We start from the raw sequence: 19,138 nt of genomic DNA on the forward strand, positions 1-19,138 counted from the left end.
TATTTTAACTGCCAGGGAACTTTCAATTAGGAATATGTTAGATTATTTAATATTATCTTTTACACAGAAATTATAATCTCATTTTCAGTAATATATCTTTTAGTAGATATGACATCCATGTGCTAGATAATTTTTTAATTAGAATAGGTTTTGCTTTCTAAAGGCATGAGGTTTAATGGGGAAAACCATTATGTAAACAAATAGTATGCAATAATGGGAGACTTAAAATGAAAATGTAGATGCATAATCTAGGAGTTGATTTCAGCTGACTCTCAGCGGGTTAGTTTGATTTTTACACACACACACACACACACACACACACACACACACACACACACACACACGCACGCACGCATGCAGACATGCACGCACCCTTTCTTTCTTCCAAAGAAAGAGCTATTGACTAGAATCCCAGAATTGCCCCCAAGTTCCGACCACCAGCTCGAATTCTCATGGAGTGGACTTGTAATATCCTTAATGTTGCTGTTGGCAGTCTGTTGCAGATTCCATTATTGTCGATCAATGCAATCGCCATGCGAGGTGGGGGGAGGAATGCAGGAGGAGAAGAAAAGGAGAGATGAGAGCTTCCTATTCACAGATTTATCAACCTGCCTTTGCTCACAGGAAATCCTCCTGAAGGGGGCTGGGATGCTGCTGAAACAGCTAAGGCAGGAAAGGCTAGGGAGCTGCAGTTCTGACTGAAAGGAAATTTGAAAACCTTTCTCCTCAGAACAAAACAAAATACTGAGTTTATTCTTGCATCTTGTTTTTGTTGATGTGTGCTTTACCTAGCTACTTAGCTATTGTGCTGTCTGGTTATCGAAGCTGCTTCCAGTGTAGGAGCCCCTCCCCCTTTTTTGTTTTGTTTTGTTTGAGTGTCTCTTCTTTATTTCCTCATGCTTCTCCTGTCATTAAACACACATCATTATTCAATTTTATTCTGGCATTCTCTTTCAGGCTAAAGCTTAACAAAAAGAGTCAGAGAACAAATCTCTCTTTCCTTTCTCTACCACCCTCTTTTAACCCTCTCTCTTCCCCTCATCCTCCCCACCCCAGTGTTGTGTTAGATTGATGTCACAGAGACAGAATTCAGAGTGGAAGGAGGATCACATTTTCTTCATCGTTATAGCTTAGCTTGCAATTTCAGTATTGGGACCCTCCCCCCGAGAATTTAGTTTCTGTATCCCTCTTTTGCTGTTTCCTCATTCAGTAATTGTACTCTGTATGGAAAAGTTTTCTGGCTGGAGGATGAGTCTCCTTTCCCCTGGTGATGTGGCCGAGTGGTTGGATAGTAGCACCGAAGAGGAGAAGAGCCTTCTGTCATTTCTGGGTAAGGTAGGGCTTTCTTGTTCTTGTAACCCTTTGTTGTCCAAACTTTTTGCAGTTTGGGGAATAACACTCAAAATTTTGCAAATCTGACTTTGTTTTTTAAAAAGAAGATGAGCTAGAAAAATGTGTTTAAGTTGTGTGTATTTCAAAGTTTTTTTTTTTTATTTTTGCTGTCTGTAGACACAATGCCCACACTGGGTTAGAAATAAGGGGCAATTTGCTTTGCTTTAACAAAGAGTGCTAGCGCCATATAGAGCTTACCATGTCGTCTGGCCAATTGTTCATGGCATGTAGATAACTTCTGATAACCAAAATATACTATTAATTTACACTACTCTCATTACAGTAACAGTGAGACTTGCCGAGTGAGAGTGAGGGAGATGCTTTGTGTTCGTGGAAAACAAAAAAGTAGCTTTTGTGCGAAGTGTATCTGTAATGATCATAAAGGATTTCTTCTGAGCATTTAAAATTGGGCATATGGACCAGAAATTACTTTAACTCCATATTTACAGATGCTTTTTAATAAATTTCTAAGTGCCAATTATGGACCTTAGAGTTGTAGATATAACTAGGAAAGTTAGGTTATAAATACAATCATAATCTTACTTTGATAGAACAGCTTTATGTTCCTATGTACTTCTGTTTATTAATTATTGTCTTCAAATGTATTGTTTTTATTAATTTTATTCATCATATATTTGTGTACATATTGGCATACCTTTATTTTAAGTGAATGAAATCCTTGCAGTCTTCTAATTAATTCCTTAAGACTATTAATCTTAAGACTTATAAGGAGTCTTCTGCTGGTGTCAAAGATACCTCTGCCACTGCTTAAACATCTGTCATAGTTAGCATGAGTTTCCTTTGTTTTATTAAATTCAGTTTGGTTTCCAACCTTAGCCTTCTATAGCTTTTTTCCTGCGGTTGAGATATAAAGGGGTCCTAATCCAATTTTTCCCCATTCTATCAGGTAGATATATTTCTGTCAGTCCTACTCTGTTTATCATGGCCTTGTTATGTTGGGTAATTGATAACCATAAAAACCGTAGACCTCCTAAGTTTTGGTGTCTTTGGAGTCTGTTTCTACTTGATTCCTGCTCTCCTGCTCCAATAAATACACATACCTACCTGTACGGAAACATAAGTTCACAGAAGCAAATACGGATATCCTTCAGTAAAACCAACAGTGTAGCCTACTGCATCACAGGAAAAGAAAGCACAGACAGTTTTAAACATTGTTTCCTTGCTGTTGAATACATTTATAAATTCTAATTATCAAACCTGGGGTCTCAATTGGTCACTCTCTCTTTCTTCACTCCCTACCACTTTCTCCCTTCCACTTCCTTCCTCTCTCACTTTTCTTTGTCTTTATCTTACTATACCTAAAAAGAATTCGGTTAAATACAATGTGTAAACAAAAAAAATTTAAAACTACAGTAGTATCCTTGCCCACCTTAGCTTCTGTCCTTTGCTTAGGGGAGTTGTTTTTCTGTAATTCATGTTCACCCACAAGTAAAGGTGATAAAGATAAGGATAATACAACTTACTTAGGTAACTGCAAATCTTTGTACATCAATTTTCAGTTCTCCACCTCTGCTTATGAAAGGAATGTTTAGCATGTACATTTGGCTTGAATGCTGTAAAAAAGTTTAATTGCTGAGCGAGTAGACTACCGTGAGTTCCATGCTTTGCTCTGCAGCGCTAAGCCCTGGATGTAAGGAAATCTTGGGGTGAGAGTTGGTTTGGTATTTTGAGATAGGGACTTATTCTGTAGTAGGCTGGCTTGGAACTTACTGTGTAGCTCAGGTTGGCCTCTAACAGAATCCTCCTTCAATTTCCCAAAGGCAAGATTATAGGTGTGAGGCACCACATACAGTTAATAAATCTTATCATCAGGATTGCAGCTCTCTCCTGACTGTAAATTATAAGCATCTCCATCTGTGAGTAATAAAGAATTTACTGAACTCTTCAGAAGAACCAGAAAAATTCTCAGGCTTAGATTGTACTGAATTATGGTTTAAACAAAACCTTTGTCATTTGCTAACATAGTCGCCACTCACGAAAACATACTATGCCCAAGGAGGATGCCAAAGGAAAAAATAAATAATTCAGTCAGCTTTATGTTAATATAGTATGAAAGAAATCAAGATTTTCTTTCAGAAAGCCTTTCAAACTATGATTTCTTCCCTGGGGATTTTAAATCAAATTTCTGTCTAGAAAAGATTCAAGAGAAGTTCTTTGTGCTGATTAGACTCTAGTGTATCATTTCTAGGCAGTAATGTTCAGGTGTGTTTCTTAATTTCACAAGCTACTGCATTGATGAAACTTCATAACTATACCCGTTCATTATTTTTACTCAAAACGTCCATGATTTTCATATCTCCTATCAGACAGAGATCCCTACTGTGAAACTTTGGCATTTCCCCTGACATTCCACTGTTCATTTCAGTGGGACCTTCAAATCTCTCTGCCTACTAAACCCATTGACTTTCCCTATTTCAGGCAGGCGCTTTCCTTTCTTGCCACTGTATATGCTCTGCTTCTCCTGGAGCAGAACTTAAAGAAACAGTGCTTAAGACACTGTTAGGTGCTGCCTTTAGACACAAAGAAGTACAAGATAGAAGTGCTGGAAAAGCATAGATTCTGGCTAGGGAAAAAATATAAACCGTGAACAAGTTAAATGAGAACAATTCAATGATAAATCAAGACAATTACAGCCAAAACAAAAAACAAAAAAACAGTACCTAATTGTGGAATTATTTATTAAGGTGGAAATTGCTTTGGGCATTTGAAGAGAGGAGAACTCATTTTTTATTATGAATGCTGAACCGAGAACATTTAATATGAATCTCAAAAGGATCAAATGGATATTTATTAAAACAGTAGGTTTTCTTGTATGAAAACTGTCATACAGAATATTAAATTGTTTTCAAGTCCAGTGAATAAACTGACTTAAAAGGAATGGGGTTTGTGTAGAGAAGTAATGAAAGATAATGAAGAGTATTTAGTGCTTACTGTAAAACTTTACATGACAGGATAATTAATGACTGAATGAGAGTTTTATCATGAAAGCTGATGGAAAGAATTAAAAATATATGACCAAGAAAATGTACATTCAAAATATGTTTTTCAAATAGGATCTCAAGTACCCTATGCTGGCTTTAAATTCTTGATCTTCCTGCCCTTCTTTCCCAAATGATGGAATTGGATGTGTGTACTACCATGAAACTTTTAAGAAGATATAAGTCTAAAACTAGTACTAGGAAGGAAAAGACCAAAAGCAGTTAGGCCAGTTTGAATACTTTTACAGTAAGTCAGGTGTAAAATAAGGGTTCCTGTTCTCAGCCCTCTTTATTATATTATTGTTTTGATTTTTTATCATTAAAAATAGGTTATAAGGGACCGACAAGATGACTCAGCAATTAAAAGCACTTGTTCTTGCAAAGAACCTGGGTTCAGTTTCCAGTGCTCATATGGTGGTTCACAACCATCTGTATATAACTTCAGTCCTAGGGGATCTGATGTCCTTTTCTGACCTCTCTAGGTACACACATGGTACATGCATGCAAACATACATAAAATGAGTAAGTCTAATAAATCTAATATGTTTGTAATCAACTTTTTTAAAAAGTAAATTACAAAAGTGCCTCGTAGGACTTTTAAAATATGTTATTAGTGTATGATGCATGTGCATATGGTCACAAATACCTACATTCTAGAGGCAGAGTACATTCAGGAATTCATTCTTTGGAGTGCTGGGGTTACACCCTTGTACTACTGCATCTGACTTGGCTTTTTTTTGTTTTAAAGATGGCTCTAGTATTCAAACTCAAGCTTACACAGTGAGTGCCTTTACCTGCTAAACTATCTTACCTGCCGGTAAATGACTGTAGAAAGTAGACTGAATCACCTATTTTCCCATCAACTTGAAAACTCTTAAAAGCAAGTGAATTTTTGCATATCTTGAGTTAAAAACGGAGAATTAAAAGGTGGAGAGATATTAAAAGATTATGTTGGCACAGTTGATGGAAAATTAGGAGAATAAAATGAGTCAGGTTTTGAATTTGGAAGGATAATGGTACTGTTAACAGATCAATTGAAAAAGGAGCCAGTGTGTAAGAGAAGATGATGAGTTTTGTGTTGAGTTTCAGATATGTGGTAGGTACATGTAGCACAAATAATAAAATCTCAAGAGACAGATATTGGGGTTCAACCTGAAGGTCAAGAAAACAAAGAAGCCAACAACTGGGTCTTGCCTCTACTGAAAATGGGCAAGATCCTGTGTCCAGGAATCCTGAAGACTCCACACTTCTCACTCCACTGAGTTCCTGTCTTTTCCCATTTATATTCCTCTCTCAGCCCAGCCATATCACTCCTGTCTCCACCTCCCTAGTGCTGGGATTAAAGGTGTGGGATCCTAAGTGCTGGGATCACCTTTTGTGAGCTCTATTTCTTTTTTAGACAGATTCAATTTTGTGTAGCCCAGGGTGGCCTTTAACTCACAGAGATTAGTCTGCCTCTGTCTCCCAAGTCCTGGGATTAAAGGTGTGTGCCACTATTTCCTGGTCTGTATGGCTGACTAACATGGCTGCTTTGCCCTCTGATCTTCAGGCAAAGTTTATTCATTAAAACACAAATAATATATCATGATAAGTACACATCTGAGCAAACATATATCTGATTATTGAAAATTGTCTAGCAGGTAAAATCAAGATTTGGAAGCTATTTGTCTACAGAAGGAAGATGATGGGCATTCAAAAACATCTACAGTGATACCTACTGTTGACAGACTGACAAGAAGAGACAAACAAATAGGAAACATAGAGGGATGGTAGTAACTTTGAAGAACACTGGCATTGTGATAGATGGAGAAGAAGAGAAGATACAGAGTAGATGACCATAAACGTAGGAGGGAGTCAGGATGGTGTGGTACTACTGAGCAAAGGGAGGAAAGGCCAGCAGTGTGGCCAGGAGTGACAGTGATTGTAAATGCCAAAGAAACACCAGGGAAGACTACTGGATTTGACAACTTCAAGTTAAGACAAATCGTATCTTCTAATATTGCTATAGGTAATTGGTAGTAATACTGTGAAAGCTCTAAGTTAAGCTTCTTTCCATTACTGTTTCATTTCGTTTTGTCAGTTTGTTTGTTTGTTTGTTTTTTGAGACACGGTTTTTCTGTGTAGCTTTAGAACCTGTCCTGGAACTCACTCTGTAGACCAGGCTGTCCTCAAACTCACAGAGATCTACCTGCCTCTGCCTCCCAGGTATTGGAAATAAAGGTGTGTGCCACCACCACCCAACTTCTTTCCTGAAGATATCTGTGATAGAAAGGAAGCACACAAAGCTGGAAAGATGACTCAGTGGCTAAGAGCATCTGCTGTTCTTTTAGACGACTCAGGTTTGGTTCCCAGCACCCACGTGGCAGCTCACAGTCATCTGTAGCTAGTTCAAAGGGTTCTGATGTACCCTTCTGGCCTCTGCAGGTACTGCGTGCATGCAGTGCACATACATACATGGAGGCAAAACAGCCACACACACTAAATATTTTTAATTAAAAAAGGAAACTCACCCCTTTTTAAATGGGAGCTTGTAGAGTTTTTGGTAGAAGGGAGAGCAAGTCATTGCCTTTCCAATAGAGAAGAGTAGCTGAGAGAATAATGTCTTTTGTGGGCTTATGAACAAGGGTGTAATTAAAGCAAGGGGTTAATCTTGTAGTGGGAAAAACCAGAAATGAATAATGCATTCAGAGATTCAACAACAGAAAATGAGAGAAATGAGGAGATGACAATTCTTTGTTGTCTTTTTTTTTTTTTTTTTTGGTTTTAAAAGACAGGGTTTCTCTGTGTAGCTTTGGTGCTTGGTGCCTGTCCTGGAACTAGCTCTGACAGACAAGGCTGGTCTCGAACTCTCTGAGACACAGAGATCCGACTGCTTCTGCCTCTCGAGTACTGGGATTAAGGCATGCACCACCACCGCCTGGCCTGAGATGACAATTCTTGTTCTAAGTTTGGGGCATTCATCACACCCAGTCGTTTTTACAGTTAGTTGTGTGCCTGTGTATATTTATGTAATATTTAATACTCTCTAATTCCAATAAGATGGGGTTGTTAGTACCATACTGAAGTACAGCACTGTCTCAGAATATCATTGAAGATATAAGCAAATGTTTTCCTAAAATTGTTGAAATTGCTCTTTTCAGATAGGATACTCTATTTTCCCTTCTCATTTTTTCCCTATAATCTCAGCATTCTGTAGTCTGAGGCAAGAAGATGACAAATTTGAAGCCAGACTGGGTTACATATTGAAACTGTTTCAAAATAACAACAATAATAACAATAATGATGATGATAATGCAAACAACCAAACAAAACAAAACCAGTGGGATTTTGCTGAAGTTGTATATTCAGCCTATTGTTATAGCCAGTTGTAACATAGTCTATTATACTGAAAAAAAATAAGTTTAAAAATTAGTGAGCTAAGTATTTAATTCACTGATTTATAAAAAGGATAAATAACATCAAAGATAGTTTAAATATATATATAATGAAGATGAGACAGATAGTAAAGAACTAGAAAATATAAATAAATAAGATAGAATTAATAAAGCCAAGAATTGTTGCCTTAAAAATCTACAGAAAGTAGCATCAAATGAGAAGATTTGATCAAAATAGAAAACACAAACAGTTAATACTGTAGAAGGAAATAATTACAGAAAATTAAAGACTTAAAAGCTGGATACTCTGGGCGAGAAAGATGCTCTGTGGTAAAGAACAAAAAGAGTTGTGTGCTATTGTTTTCTGAGTTATATTTAGCTCTTGCAGAGTACCGAGTCCAAGTTACAGCATCTGTACCTAGTAGCTCACAGTCATCTATAATTTCAGCTCCAGAGAATGTGACATCCCTGTCCTCGGTGAGCTCCACACTCAGGTACTGTGTACTCACACACAGACACACACAGAATGAAAGACAGGTTTCTCTGTAGCTTTGGAGCCTGTCCTGGTAATCAGCTCTTGTAGACCAGGCTGGCCTCGAACTCACAGAGATCTGCCTGCCTCTTCCTCCTGAGTGCTAGAATTAAAGGCATGCACCACCATCTCCCGGCTTTATTTTGATTTATCAAGACAGTTTATCTTTGTGTGACAGCCCTGGCTGTCCTCTAATTTGCTGTGTAGACCAGGCTGGCCTAGGACTCACAGAGATCTGTTTAGCTCTGCCTCCCAACTGCTGGGATGAAAGGAGTGTACCACCACTACCTGGAAGAAGCAAAGTATTTTTTTAAACTGGAGACTATCATTAAAGTCTTTACAAGAATATATTTGAAAATGTAAACAAAATATAAACAGCCCACAATCCCCATGAACTTTGCTAAAACCTAAACATAGCAGCTGAATAATATGGCATCTCATAGGTTGTTGGTTCCTGTGGATTTCCTTTTGAATATTACTTTTGTTTAGGGAATTTATTGAGGAAGGGAGGAGTGGGGACAGAAGGTGTTCTTTCAACCAAGTTCCTAATGGAATGAGCAATTATAAAACTAAAATTTGAAAAATTGGGTAGATATTTAAAGAAAATGAAACTAAAATAATAAAATACCAAAAATTAAACATGACTAATTTATATTTAGTCTACTTAATAAAATCCTGGATTTTATGAATTTTTAAATGCATGATGTATAGACAGCAAAGCCTTCAAATATACCTAACCTTTTATACCTAACCTTTATGAAGCTTATTCATCAAAGACTCAATTATAACTGATCATTCAAGCTAATGAACATTAAGGCTGACTATTAAACTTGTCAAGATGGAAGAATCAACTTCTTTTCAAAATAAGGAAACTAAAATGTGTTAAATATAAAGTTAATTCCATAAGGAATGCTGAATATTTACCATTTATCCTTATAGTAAGATGGCATCCTTTATGATTAAGCTGACTAAAATCTTAATTATAAGTACATGTTTTTTAAAGAGCTTTGAGGGTGTCCAGACTCAGTATACTTAACTATTTTTAGTTGTTTATTTAAAAGTTACTTATCATCTCCTATTTAATAGAAGAAATTGTAGGTGGAAAAGGTTTATAAAAAACAGTTGTAAGAAATACTTAAAACTGAGATGACCACTTATTTTGTTTGAAGTGTAGAGCAGACCATTAGTTAACTCTGCTGGTGTAAGACCGTGGCTGCAGAACACTGGTGTAGTCAGTAATAAGATTTAGTTTGGTGGGGTAAACTCGAGAACATACACTCATGCAGTATGAATTCACAGAGAGGCATGTGAAGTATGTAGGTCTAGCTTTATAGAAGTAGCTGGTGGTCATCCACAATTTGTTAAGTGGGGGAAACACTTCTTTTTTTTTTTCTCATGGTTTATTTTTTTTTTATATTTAAAAATTTCCATCTCCTTCCCTCCTCCTCCCCCCTCCCTCCGCTCCTCCTCCTCCTTCCCTCCCCTCCTTCTCCCCATTCCCTCCCCTTCCCTCCACCCATACCTCCCCTCCCTCCCTCTCAAGGCCAAGGAGCCATCAGGGTTCCCCACTCTATGCTAAGTCCAAGGTCCTCCCAACTCCCCCCAGGTCCAGGAAGGTGATCGACCAAGCTGAGAAGGCTCCCACAGAGCCCGTCCATGCAGAAGAATCAGAGCCCAGCGCCATTGTCCTTTGCTTCTCAGTCAGCCCCCGCTGTTGGCCACATTCAGAGAGACGGGTTTGGTCTCAGGATCCATCAGTCCCATTCCAACTGGAGTTGGTGATCTCCCTTTAGTTCTGTCCCACCGTCTCCACGAGTGAACGCACCCCTCACGTTCCTGACTTTCTCCCTCATGTTCTCGCTCCTTCTGCTCCTCATCAGGACCTTGGGAGCTCAGTCCAGTGCTCCAATGTGGGGCTCAGTCACCTTCCCCATCTGTCGCCAGCTGGAGGTTCCCTCACGGTCCTGACTTTCTTTCTCATGTTCTCTCTCCTTCTGCTCCTCATCAGGACCTTGGGAGCTCAGTCCGGTGCTCCAATGTGGGGCTCTGTCATTTTCTTCATCTATCGTCAGGTGGAGGTTCTATGGTGATATGCAAGAAATTCATCAGTATGGCTATAGGAACTGGCCTTTTCAGGCTCCCTCTCCTCAGCTGCCCAAGGAACTAACTGGGGACGTCTCCCTGGAAACCTTGGAACCCCTCTAGGGTCAAGTCTCTTGACAACCCTCAGGTAGCTCCTTAAATTAGGATATATGCTTCCCTGCTCCTATATCCACCCTTCGTATATCCCAAGCATCCCATTCCTCCGAGCTCCCCCCATTCTCCCCTTCACACTTTTCTATCCCCATCTTCCCTTGGCACAGTCTTGCCCAACCCTCAAGTTCCCAATTTTGCCTGGCGATCGTGTCTACTTCCAATATCCAGGAGGATTACTATATCTTTTTTTGGGAGTTCACCTTCTTATTATCTTCTCAAGGATCCCAAATTTATAGGCTCGATGTCCTTTAATTATGGCTAGAAACCGATTATGAGTGAGTACATCCCATGTTTATCTTTTTGGGTCTGGGTTACCTCACTCAGAATAGTGTTTTTTCGAAAATTGACCATATACTTGGTAACAAAGCAAACTTCCACAGTTACAAAAAAATATTAGTAACCACCTGTGTCTTATCAGATCACCATGGATTAAAATTAGAATTCAACAACAATGCTACCCCCAGAAAGCCCACAAACTCATGGAAACTGAACAGTCAACTACTGACCCACACCTGGGTCAAGGAAGAAATAAAGAAAGAAATTAAAGTCTTTCTTGAATTTAATGAAAACAAAGACACAACATACTCAAACCTATGGGACACAATGAAAGCAGTGCTAAGAGGAAAGTTCATAGCACTAAGTGCCCACTTAAAGAAAACGGAGAAAGCACTCATTGGTGACTTAACAGCACACCTGAAAGCTCTGGAAAAAAAAGAAGCAGACTCACCTAGGAGAAGTAGAAGACTGGAAATAATCAAACTGAGGGCAGAAATCAACAAAATAGAAACAGAAAACAATCCAAAGAATCAATGAAACAAGAAGCTGGTTCTTGGAGAAAATCAACAAGATTGACAAACCCTTAGCCAAACTAATCAAACGGCAGAGGGAGAACACGCAAATTAATAAGATCAGAAATGAAAAGGGGGACATAACCACAGACACAGAGGAAATTCAGAGAATCATTAGATCTTACTACAAAAGCCTGTATGCCACAAAATTGGAAAATGTAAAAGAAATGGACAGTTTTTTAGATAAATACCATATACCAAAGTTAAACCAGGACCAGGTAAATGCTCTAAATCGTCCTGTTAGTCGCGAAGAATTAGAAACTGTTATCAAAAACCTCCCTACCAAAAAGAGCCCAGGACCAGATGGTTTCAATGCGGAATTCTACCAGAACTTCCAAGAAGACCTAATACCTATACTCCTCAAGGTATTTCATAATATAGAAACACAAGAGTCACTGCCAAATTCCTTCTATGAAGCTACAGTTACCCTGATACCTAAACCACACAAAGACTCAACCAAGAAAGAGAATTACAGGCCAATCTCACTCATGAACATTGACGCAAAAATTCTCAATAAAATACTGGCAAACCGAATCCAAGAACACATTAGAAAAATTATCCATTACGATCAAGTAGGCTTCATCCCAGAGATGCAGGGCTGGTTCAACATACGAAAATCTATCAATGTAATCCATCATATAAATAAACTGAAGGAAAAAAAACCATATGGTCATCTCATTAGATGCTGAAAAAGCATTTGACAAAATTCAGCACCCTTTTATGATAAAGGTTTTGGAGAGATTAGGGATACAAGGGTCATTCCTAAATATAATAAAAGCTATTTACAGCAAGCCGACAGCTAACATCAAATTAAATGGAGAGAAACTCAAGGCTATCCCACTAAATTCAGGAACACGACAAGGCTGTCCACTCTCTCCTTATCTCTTCAATATAGTGCTTGAAGTTCTAGCAATAGCAATAAGACAACATAAGGGAATCAAGGGGATTCAATTTGGAAAGGAAGAAGTTAAACTTTCATTATTTGCAGATGATAGATAGTATACATAAGCGACCCCAAAAACTCCACCAAAGAACTCCTACAGCTGATAAACTCCTTCAGTAACGTGGCAGGTTACAAGATCAACTCCAAAAAATCAGTCGCCCTTCTATACACAAAGGATGGGGGAAACACTTCTAAGGACAGTTACCAAAGAAGGAGTATGGCCAGTCTCCACAGATTGTCAGACTCGTACAAATCGTTGATAAAGAGAAGGACCGTGTAAAGGAGGCCAGCTTGATTTCACACACACACCCCACCCCTTAAATGCCTGATTGTGTAAAGATCAGTAGAAAAGTAATTTCATCAAATAAAGCAGTGTTTGGGGGGAGATTAATCTTATAATTGTGCACAGGATAACATTACGTAGTCAGAAACTGAGTGGGTAAAATTCACTAGGAAATCCCTGTCAAAATTTACATAGAATAAAAGGCCCTAGAATAGGATGTTAATGATTGGCTAAAATGAAGCTGATAGCCATTGCAGAGATAGATTTGATATTGACTGAATACAAAAGAGGAATAAACCAACATCATGGTTTTTCCATTTCTGTTACCTTCACTAATTACTGTTGCTTGGCATCATAGCTTTGGTGTTACACCATGTTGTGTGTACATTTTATTCTCAGAGGCATATTTACATTGAAAGGTCTATACATTTGTATTCATATTCTCTCTCCTTTCTTCCCTTCACCACCACTTCTCTTCCCTGTTCCCCTTTCTCTTTTTTTTTTATGAGAGGATGATCTCTCTATATAGCCTAGACTGGCCTCAAACTAGGCTGAAATGATCTTCCTTAATAGCTGGGGTTTTCTCTTTTCAGTACACATATTCTATTAATCAGTTATGTGTGAAGGGGAAACTAAGCTGTTCTTAAAATGCCTTGGCATAATCAAAGTCTAAATCATTTTTAAAATTATTACTGAATACTGAAATTATTGTTTCAGTAAATCTAAGCATATACCTCCAATTATATTACTGAGTCAGTTATCGGCATAGCGTATATACCTTAGAACATATACTTAAATAAGGTAATGCACATTACTCTGAAGCTTATTAGTAAGAAAACATATTATTTAATCAGTGTCAGGAAAACCTAAGACAGGACAGGTGCAATGTCACACACCTGTAATCGCAGCACTCAGAGGGTGACACAGAATTCTGAGAGTTTGAGATGAGCTTATGGTATATAACAACATCTTGCCTCTGTAAGAAAAAAAAGTGAAAAAAACAGTAACAGAAAAGAGGGGGTAGGACAGAAAAGGTCTTAAGGCCTGTCTATAGAAATCTGAAAAGATAACATCTAGAGTTGACAGCAACTATAGCTCACTAAAACCGTGAGATTAGAAAAATCTTATAATGAGATTGAAATGTTCACAATTGTCGTTTTGGGCAGAATAACACTTTTAGTTATTTAGAGCTTATTCGTTGCAAATCCTAAGACCTTAATTAGTTTAATTTGTCTCCTAGAATTTGTGGAAATAATTATTTTATATATCAAAGATTACTTTAAGAGAGTTAAGGGGCGGCAGGACATTGGTGGTGGACACCTTTCATCCCAGCACTTTGAAGGCAGAGACAGACAGATCTCAGTGAGTTCAAGGCCAGCCTGGTGTACAAAGCAAATTCCAGGAAGGCCAGAGCTGTTACACAGAGAAACCCTGTTTCAAAGGGTGTTGGAAGGCTTCTCTCTCTCTCTCTCTCTCTCTCTCTCTCTCTCTCTCTCTCTCTCTCTCTCTCTCTCTGTGTGTGTGTGTGTGTGTGTGTGTGTGTGTAAGAAATCACCTTCACCTTTATGTAGTCTCTAGTGCTTGGCATCTGTTTGTTGGATTTTGTTATTAAGTTTTATGTCTCTCCCTTTGTCTTAGTATCTCAGCTCTGTGTGTCTTGGATGGAGATTCTTATCAGCATCCGTGTTCCAGAATTGAGTCTTCTTGATAGGTCATGTTTGGAGTAAACTCTTAGTATGTATGCCTTAGTTTTCTTTAAAATACCAAGAACTGTGAACATACAGCTAAAAGAAATTTGAGTTACTTTTAGAAACAAATAAGAAAACTAGAGTCTCTGTAGTTATAGTTTTCCCCCTCCATTATAGCCTATTATGTAAAACACACAGAACAAGATAGCATGCCTGATGGTTAAAAGCATAGGCTCTAAATGCAGACTGCGTGGGTTCTAATCCTCATTTTGCCTCTTGCCTGCTTTGCAGACATGGGCAGAGTACTAGAACATCTTGTTTCCATGTCTGTAAAATTGGGAGAATAATTTCAGTTCCAAAGGATTATTGTCTAGATTGAAGATATAATTCATTAAAAACATTTCTCTGAAATAAAGCATAATAAATGATGACTTGGTATTGCAATATCATTTTTTGTCATTATCAAAATGTCTGGTTGTTATCACTAATTGAGAGATACATTTTGCATTGGAAATTTAAGATAAAAGTTCAGGCTCTTTAAAAATCCAAGCTCCTATACAATAAAAAGTTATATACTTCTTATTCCAAGAGGGAAAAGCCAGATCACAGTTAAAATCAGATCAAGGCAAAATCCATCCAGCAGTGTAAATAGTTCATTGTCTAACATCTGAAACACACACAAGATCTTCTGGGCTCCCAAGGGCTTGGGTAGCTCATCTTCTCCAGCATTACCATCCACATCACACATAGCTTTTCTTGTAGGTGCAGACAAATCCACTCCACACCTGCTGCTGTCCTTAAGGTCATCCCACAGTCCTGCCATCCATCTACAGTATATTCTGGTCTCAACTGCAACTGGCTGCACCTCTTACAATGCCAGCCCACAGATGCTCCCCATGGTGCTTTCCATCCTGCTGCTGTCATGCCACCAAAACCTGTGGAAGACTCTTACACGTTGTCAAGTTCAGCCTTGGCTCCCTCTGAACCACAGCTCTGTGTGCTGACCCTGAAAAAATAATTTTTAGAAGATTGCATCCCAGTGTTTTTCAGCCCCAGCTAACTAGCATCAGTTGTCCTAGTAAAGCAAAGGTTTCACTTTAGTGGTTCAGAGCAAGAACCACTTGGGCCTTCCTGTAATTTACTAATCCAGCAAGCTGTGAATCAGTCTCCTGTTGAGAGTACTATTTTCTTTGGTCTTTAGGGGAGCAATCCTTGAGAGAAATAAACACGTGGTCATTCAAAGGTCTGTTCTATAACAAGAGATAAATTACATTGTAGAGGGCTGAGAAAATAAGCAATATAAAGTACTCATTCCTTTCACTGGTTGAGTTCCTTTACCTCTTCAAGAGTAATTTATTCTCTCTGGAGCTAACAACTTTTAACTAAGAGTGATTTGTTTTTATCATATGGAGATAAAAAAGCATAGTAAGTAACCATAGTTATTGGATTTTGAAATGTAGTTACTCAGTTTAGCCAGTACAATTTCAAATAGTTAAAGCATTGAAATATATTTGCTTAACGAGTTCATAAGCCTGAAACTAAAATTAGATGTTTGGAAGACAGTGAAGAAATGAGTTTCAGTTTTTCCATTAACCTGAACATTGCGTATCGAGGAAACATTTTATTCTATCATCTTATCCTAGCTAATTAAACTTATTTTTCTCCCAGTTTAGTCTCTCTGTCATTTATCCAGAGATTAAAATATCTGCACCTTAATTTCAAGTTACAGAACCTTTATAGATAATTACCAGAGAAAATAGGAGATGTTCTGTCTCACCAGCTCCTCTCTCTTGTCCCCCAACTTTAGAATCACCTGACTTGGATACATCACCCTAAAAGTCATGTCTTCAAGTTTGAAGGTCTTGCTGTGTGGTGTACTCTAAGCTGATTTGCTTAAATTCCTTTGTGCCATTCCCATGAATCTGAGCTAATTATACTGCCGTCTCTCAGAGATGTATGTTAGAAGTCACGTGCACCTAATTCTGAAAATGACTTCGTACATTAAGACTCATTTATTCACTGATGGTTAGAGAGAAACTGAGACACAGTTATTGGTCATAATTCAAAAATACGGCAATATCATGGAACTGTCTTCTACTGCAGGCATATAAGCTGCGGTATCAACTTCTCAGTCGTTAGGAATATTATAATTTGGCTAATATCTTAATGGTCAAGATGTCACAAGAAGATGAAAGAAAACCTGCATGCAAACATGTGATAGGGTAAGCACTTCCAGTTGGCTTTTCTTAGGCAGCATTGATTTCTGTGCATTACTGGGTCTGTGTAAGATGGTGTCCTTTTAACACTAGCCGAATTTAAAAGTCAGTAATTTTTTTCTGCTGCAGATTAGTGTAATACAGAGAAATTTTCTGTAAGTAAGGGGAGGCAATGGACGCCTGCTAATAGCCTAAAAGTAACTAATGAGGATGTGCAGTCAGACGATTGATTGAATGAATAGCTGCAGTCCTGTGTTTCTTTCTCGCTCGCTCTCTGCAAGCTGTGGAGAGGGAGGGGGAAGAGCAAAGCAGGGAGGGAGCACGAGAAAAAAAAAATGCTTTCTCTTAAGTGGAAGTAGCACGGATCCCAGGGGCCAGGAGGCCAGAAATGGAAGTTTAAACTGCATCTATCTTTTAAAGGCAGAACAGCAGGAATCAAAATGTCAGTCTCCGGAGTCACGGGTTACTCTTTATTTTTTAAGATCTGGAAGAAAGCACAGAATACTTTTTTTAGATTGTGTTTTTTTTTTCTTGTCCATGTTGAGATTATCTAATGTTATCTGAGAAGCTGGATTCTTATCTGTCTGTCAGTTGAAGTGGAGATGGGAAGCAGTTGTGATAAAGGTATAATATATATAAATATCTGCGTATGCATGTGTGTATGTATCTATAATTTATATGTATGAAAAGAAACCTTTAAAATGTTAATATTCATGTGGTTTATAGCTATTTAATTAGAGATCACATCATTTGCAGAATCCTAATCTTGTTAGGTCATTTGAACAGATCTGTGATTTCAGAGGAAGATGTGAGTAAGGTCATATAGCCAGAACAAGGAGAAGCGGCTCTATTTTTATATCTGCATAGGCATGTATATTCTTTTATCCTGCAGCACCTTTCAGTCTTCTCATAGCTTTTGCTACAGTCTGGTGAATCATCTGTACAGAACGAACTTTGACCTTTTTGTAAGCATGTCAAATTATGCACAACACTAGTATTTCTGGTTCACAAAAATATGAGAAATTTCTGACTCACTTAACTTCTAAATGACTGATAGAGAAGTAGAGCCATATGGTACAAGATATAATTATTACGTGAACCTGAAAACCTTAAACATATTATAGCTTGGAAAAATTACTTCTTATACATGCACAGATGAAAACACAAGTTGTTTCTTAGAATAGTTTAACCCTGACCAAGTTTCTTTGTCTCCATAGGTTAAACATCACAAAGATACCTAAAGCATATTGAGATTAAAATGTAATAGACCTTTAACAAAAAACAGCTCTTTTGTGTGAAAAAAAAACAAACCAATTTTATAGTTTAGGGAAAGTCTGAAATTTTGGATACTTCATGATGTTTCTCTTTCCTCCACTTTTCCAGAGGTGCCAGCAGAAAGGTCCCCCCGCAGAAGGAGCATCTCAGGGACCAGCACATCAGAGAAACCCAGCTCCATGGACACTGCAAATACCTCCCCTTTCAAAGTACCAGTAAGTGTTGCTTTCCACTATATATAGCTTTTGTCTTAGAGTTAAAGCCAAACATTTTGTTCCTTAAGAATTACATTACAATACTGAAGATAAAAGTATATATTTCTATTAACTGTGAATCATGTCCAGTATGAGGTCTATTAGATTTCAAGGAATATTACTTTTGCTTGTGGACTATTTTTTAAAAAAACCTAAGTACTTTAAATCTGAATTTTTCTGAATTATAGAGTGCAAATCTTTACAGGTGTCCTTTAATCTAGTTATTAGCTAAAATATATTAATATTATAACAAATATAAACGTTTGCCAAAAGCATATTGACATGGGAAGATTATAGTGGAGCATATAGCTGGCTACTAGGTGCAGCGTTTTGGTCTCATTGCAAAACTCATTTTTTTACTTTATTATTTTAAAATTTATTATCTGTGTGCGTGCATGCGTGTGTGTGTGCATGCATTCACTATAATGCACATGTGGAGGTCAGAGGACAGCTTTGTGGAGTCTGTTCTCTTCTACTTCTATATGGATTCTAGGAATTGAACTCAGGTCATTGGACTTGCATGGCCATAACCTACTCAGTTATTGAGTCATCTCTTCTCTTTGAGTACTGGGTAAGAAATGGACCTGTTTTGTAAACATATGAAGGCCTGCAGTGTCGTAAAAGGCATATTTAAAGAGAATTGCTTCAACAGATTGGTCATTATTCTAAGTACAATGATGAGTATAAGATAGAAATAAACTTTTCTATTTGGGGCAAAAAACTTTTCCCTCTTACTGTAGCCAAACTAATAGGTTCTTATTTCAATACTGTCAGGTTGAGATGCTTTTAAGTAGAACCTTTTTTAGATGTATGATTGATGTGTTAGTCAACACAAGTAGACATTTTATTTCTGTTAACTCTGAAGAACAATATACTTGACGTCTTTTACATTAAGGGTGGGTAGAGTTTGTGGGTAACTGTTTCTGTAAGAACCTTTCAGAGCTTTACAGGCTTCTATAGGCTGCAAGTAAGTGCTTCATTAATCTTGTAATCATGATGTGGCAACTCTTTAATAGCATCGGATGTAAAGTCTTTGTAAATTTCTCAATTCTATAGAGACAGGTACATATGCTTTACT

At 37.8% G+C, this 19,138-nt stretch overlaps 1 protein-coding gene across 5 annotated transcripts in view; it reads left to right on the forward strand.

Moving 5' to 3' along the window:
• Rasal2 (RAS protein activator like 2) overlaps nucleotides 1-19,138 on the forward strand; it is a 293,856-nt gene that overhangs the window by 174,206 nt on the left and 100,512 nt on the right. For 3 of the 5 annotated variants that reach the window (XM_038348684.2, XM_038348685.2, XM_038348687.2), the window contains one exon: nucleotides 17,915-18,021. In XM_038348684.2, coding sequence (XP_038204612.1) covers nucleotides 17,915-18,021 — 107 coding nt within the window. Of the gene's footprint in view, nucleotides 1-1,210; nucleotides 1,336-17,914; nucleotides 18,022-19,138 lie in introns of those variants that run through there. The other 2 variants (XM_038348686.2, XM_038348688.2) reach the window with 2 other exon arrangements.

This window comes from Arvicola amphibius, chromosome 12 (assembly GCF_903992535.2).
Source record: "Arvicola amphibius chromosome 12, mArvAmp1.2, whole genome shotgun sequence".
In the NCBI taxonomy this organism is placed as follows: Eukaryota; Metazoa; Chordata; class Mammalia; order Rodentia; family Cricetidae; genus Arvicola; species Arvicola amphibius.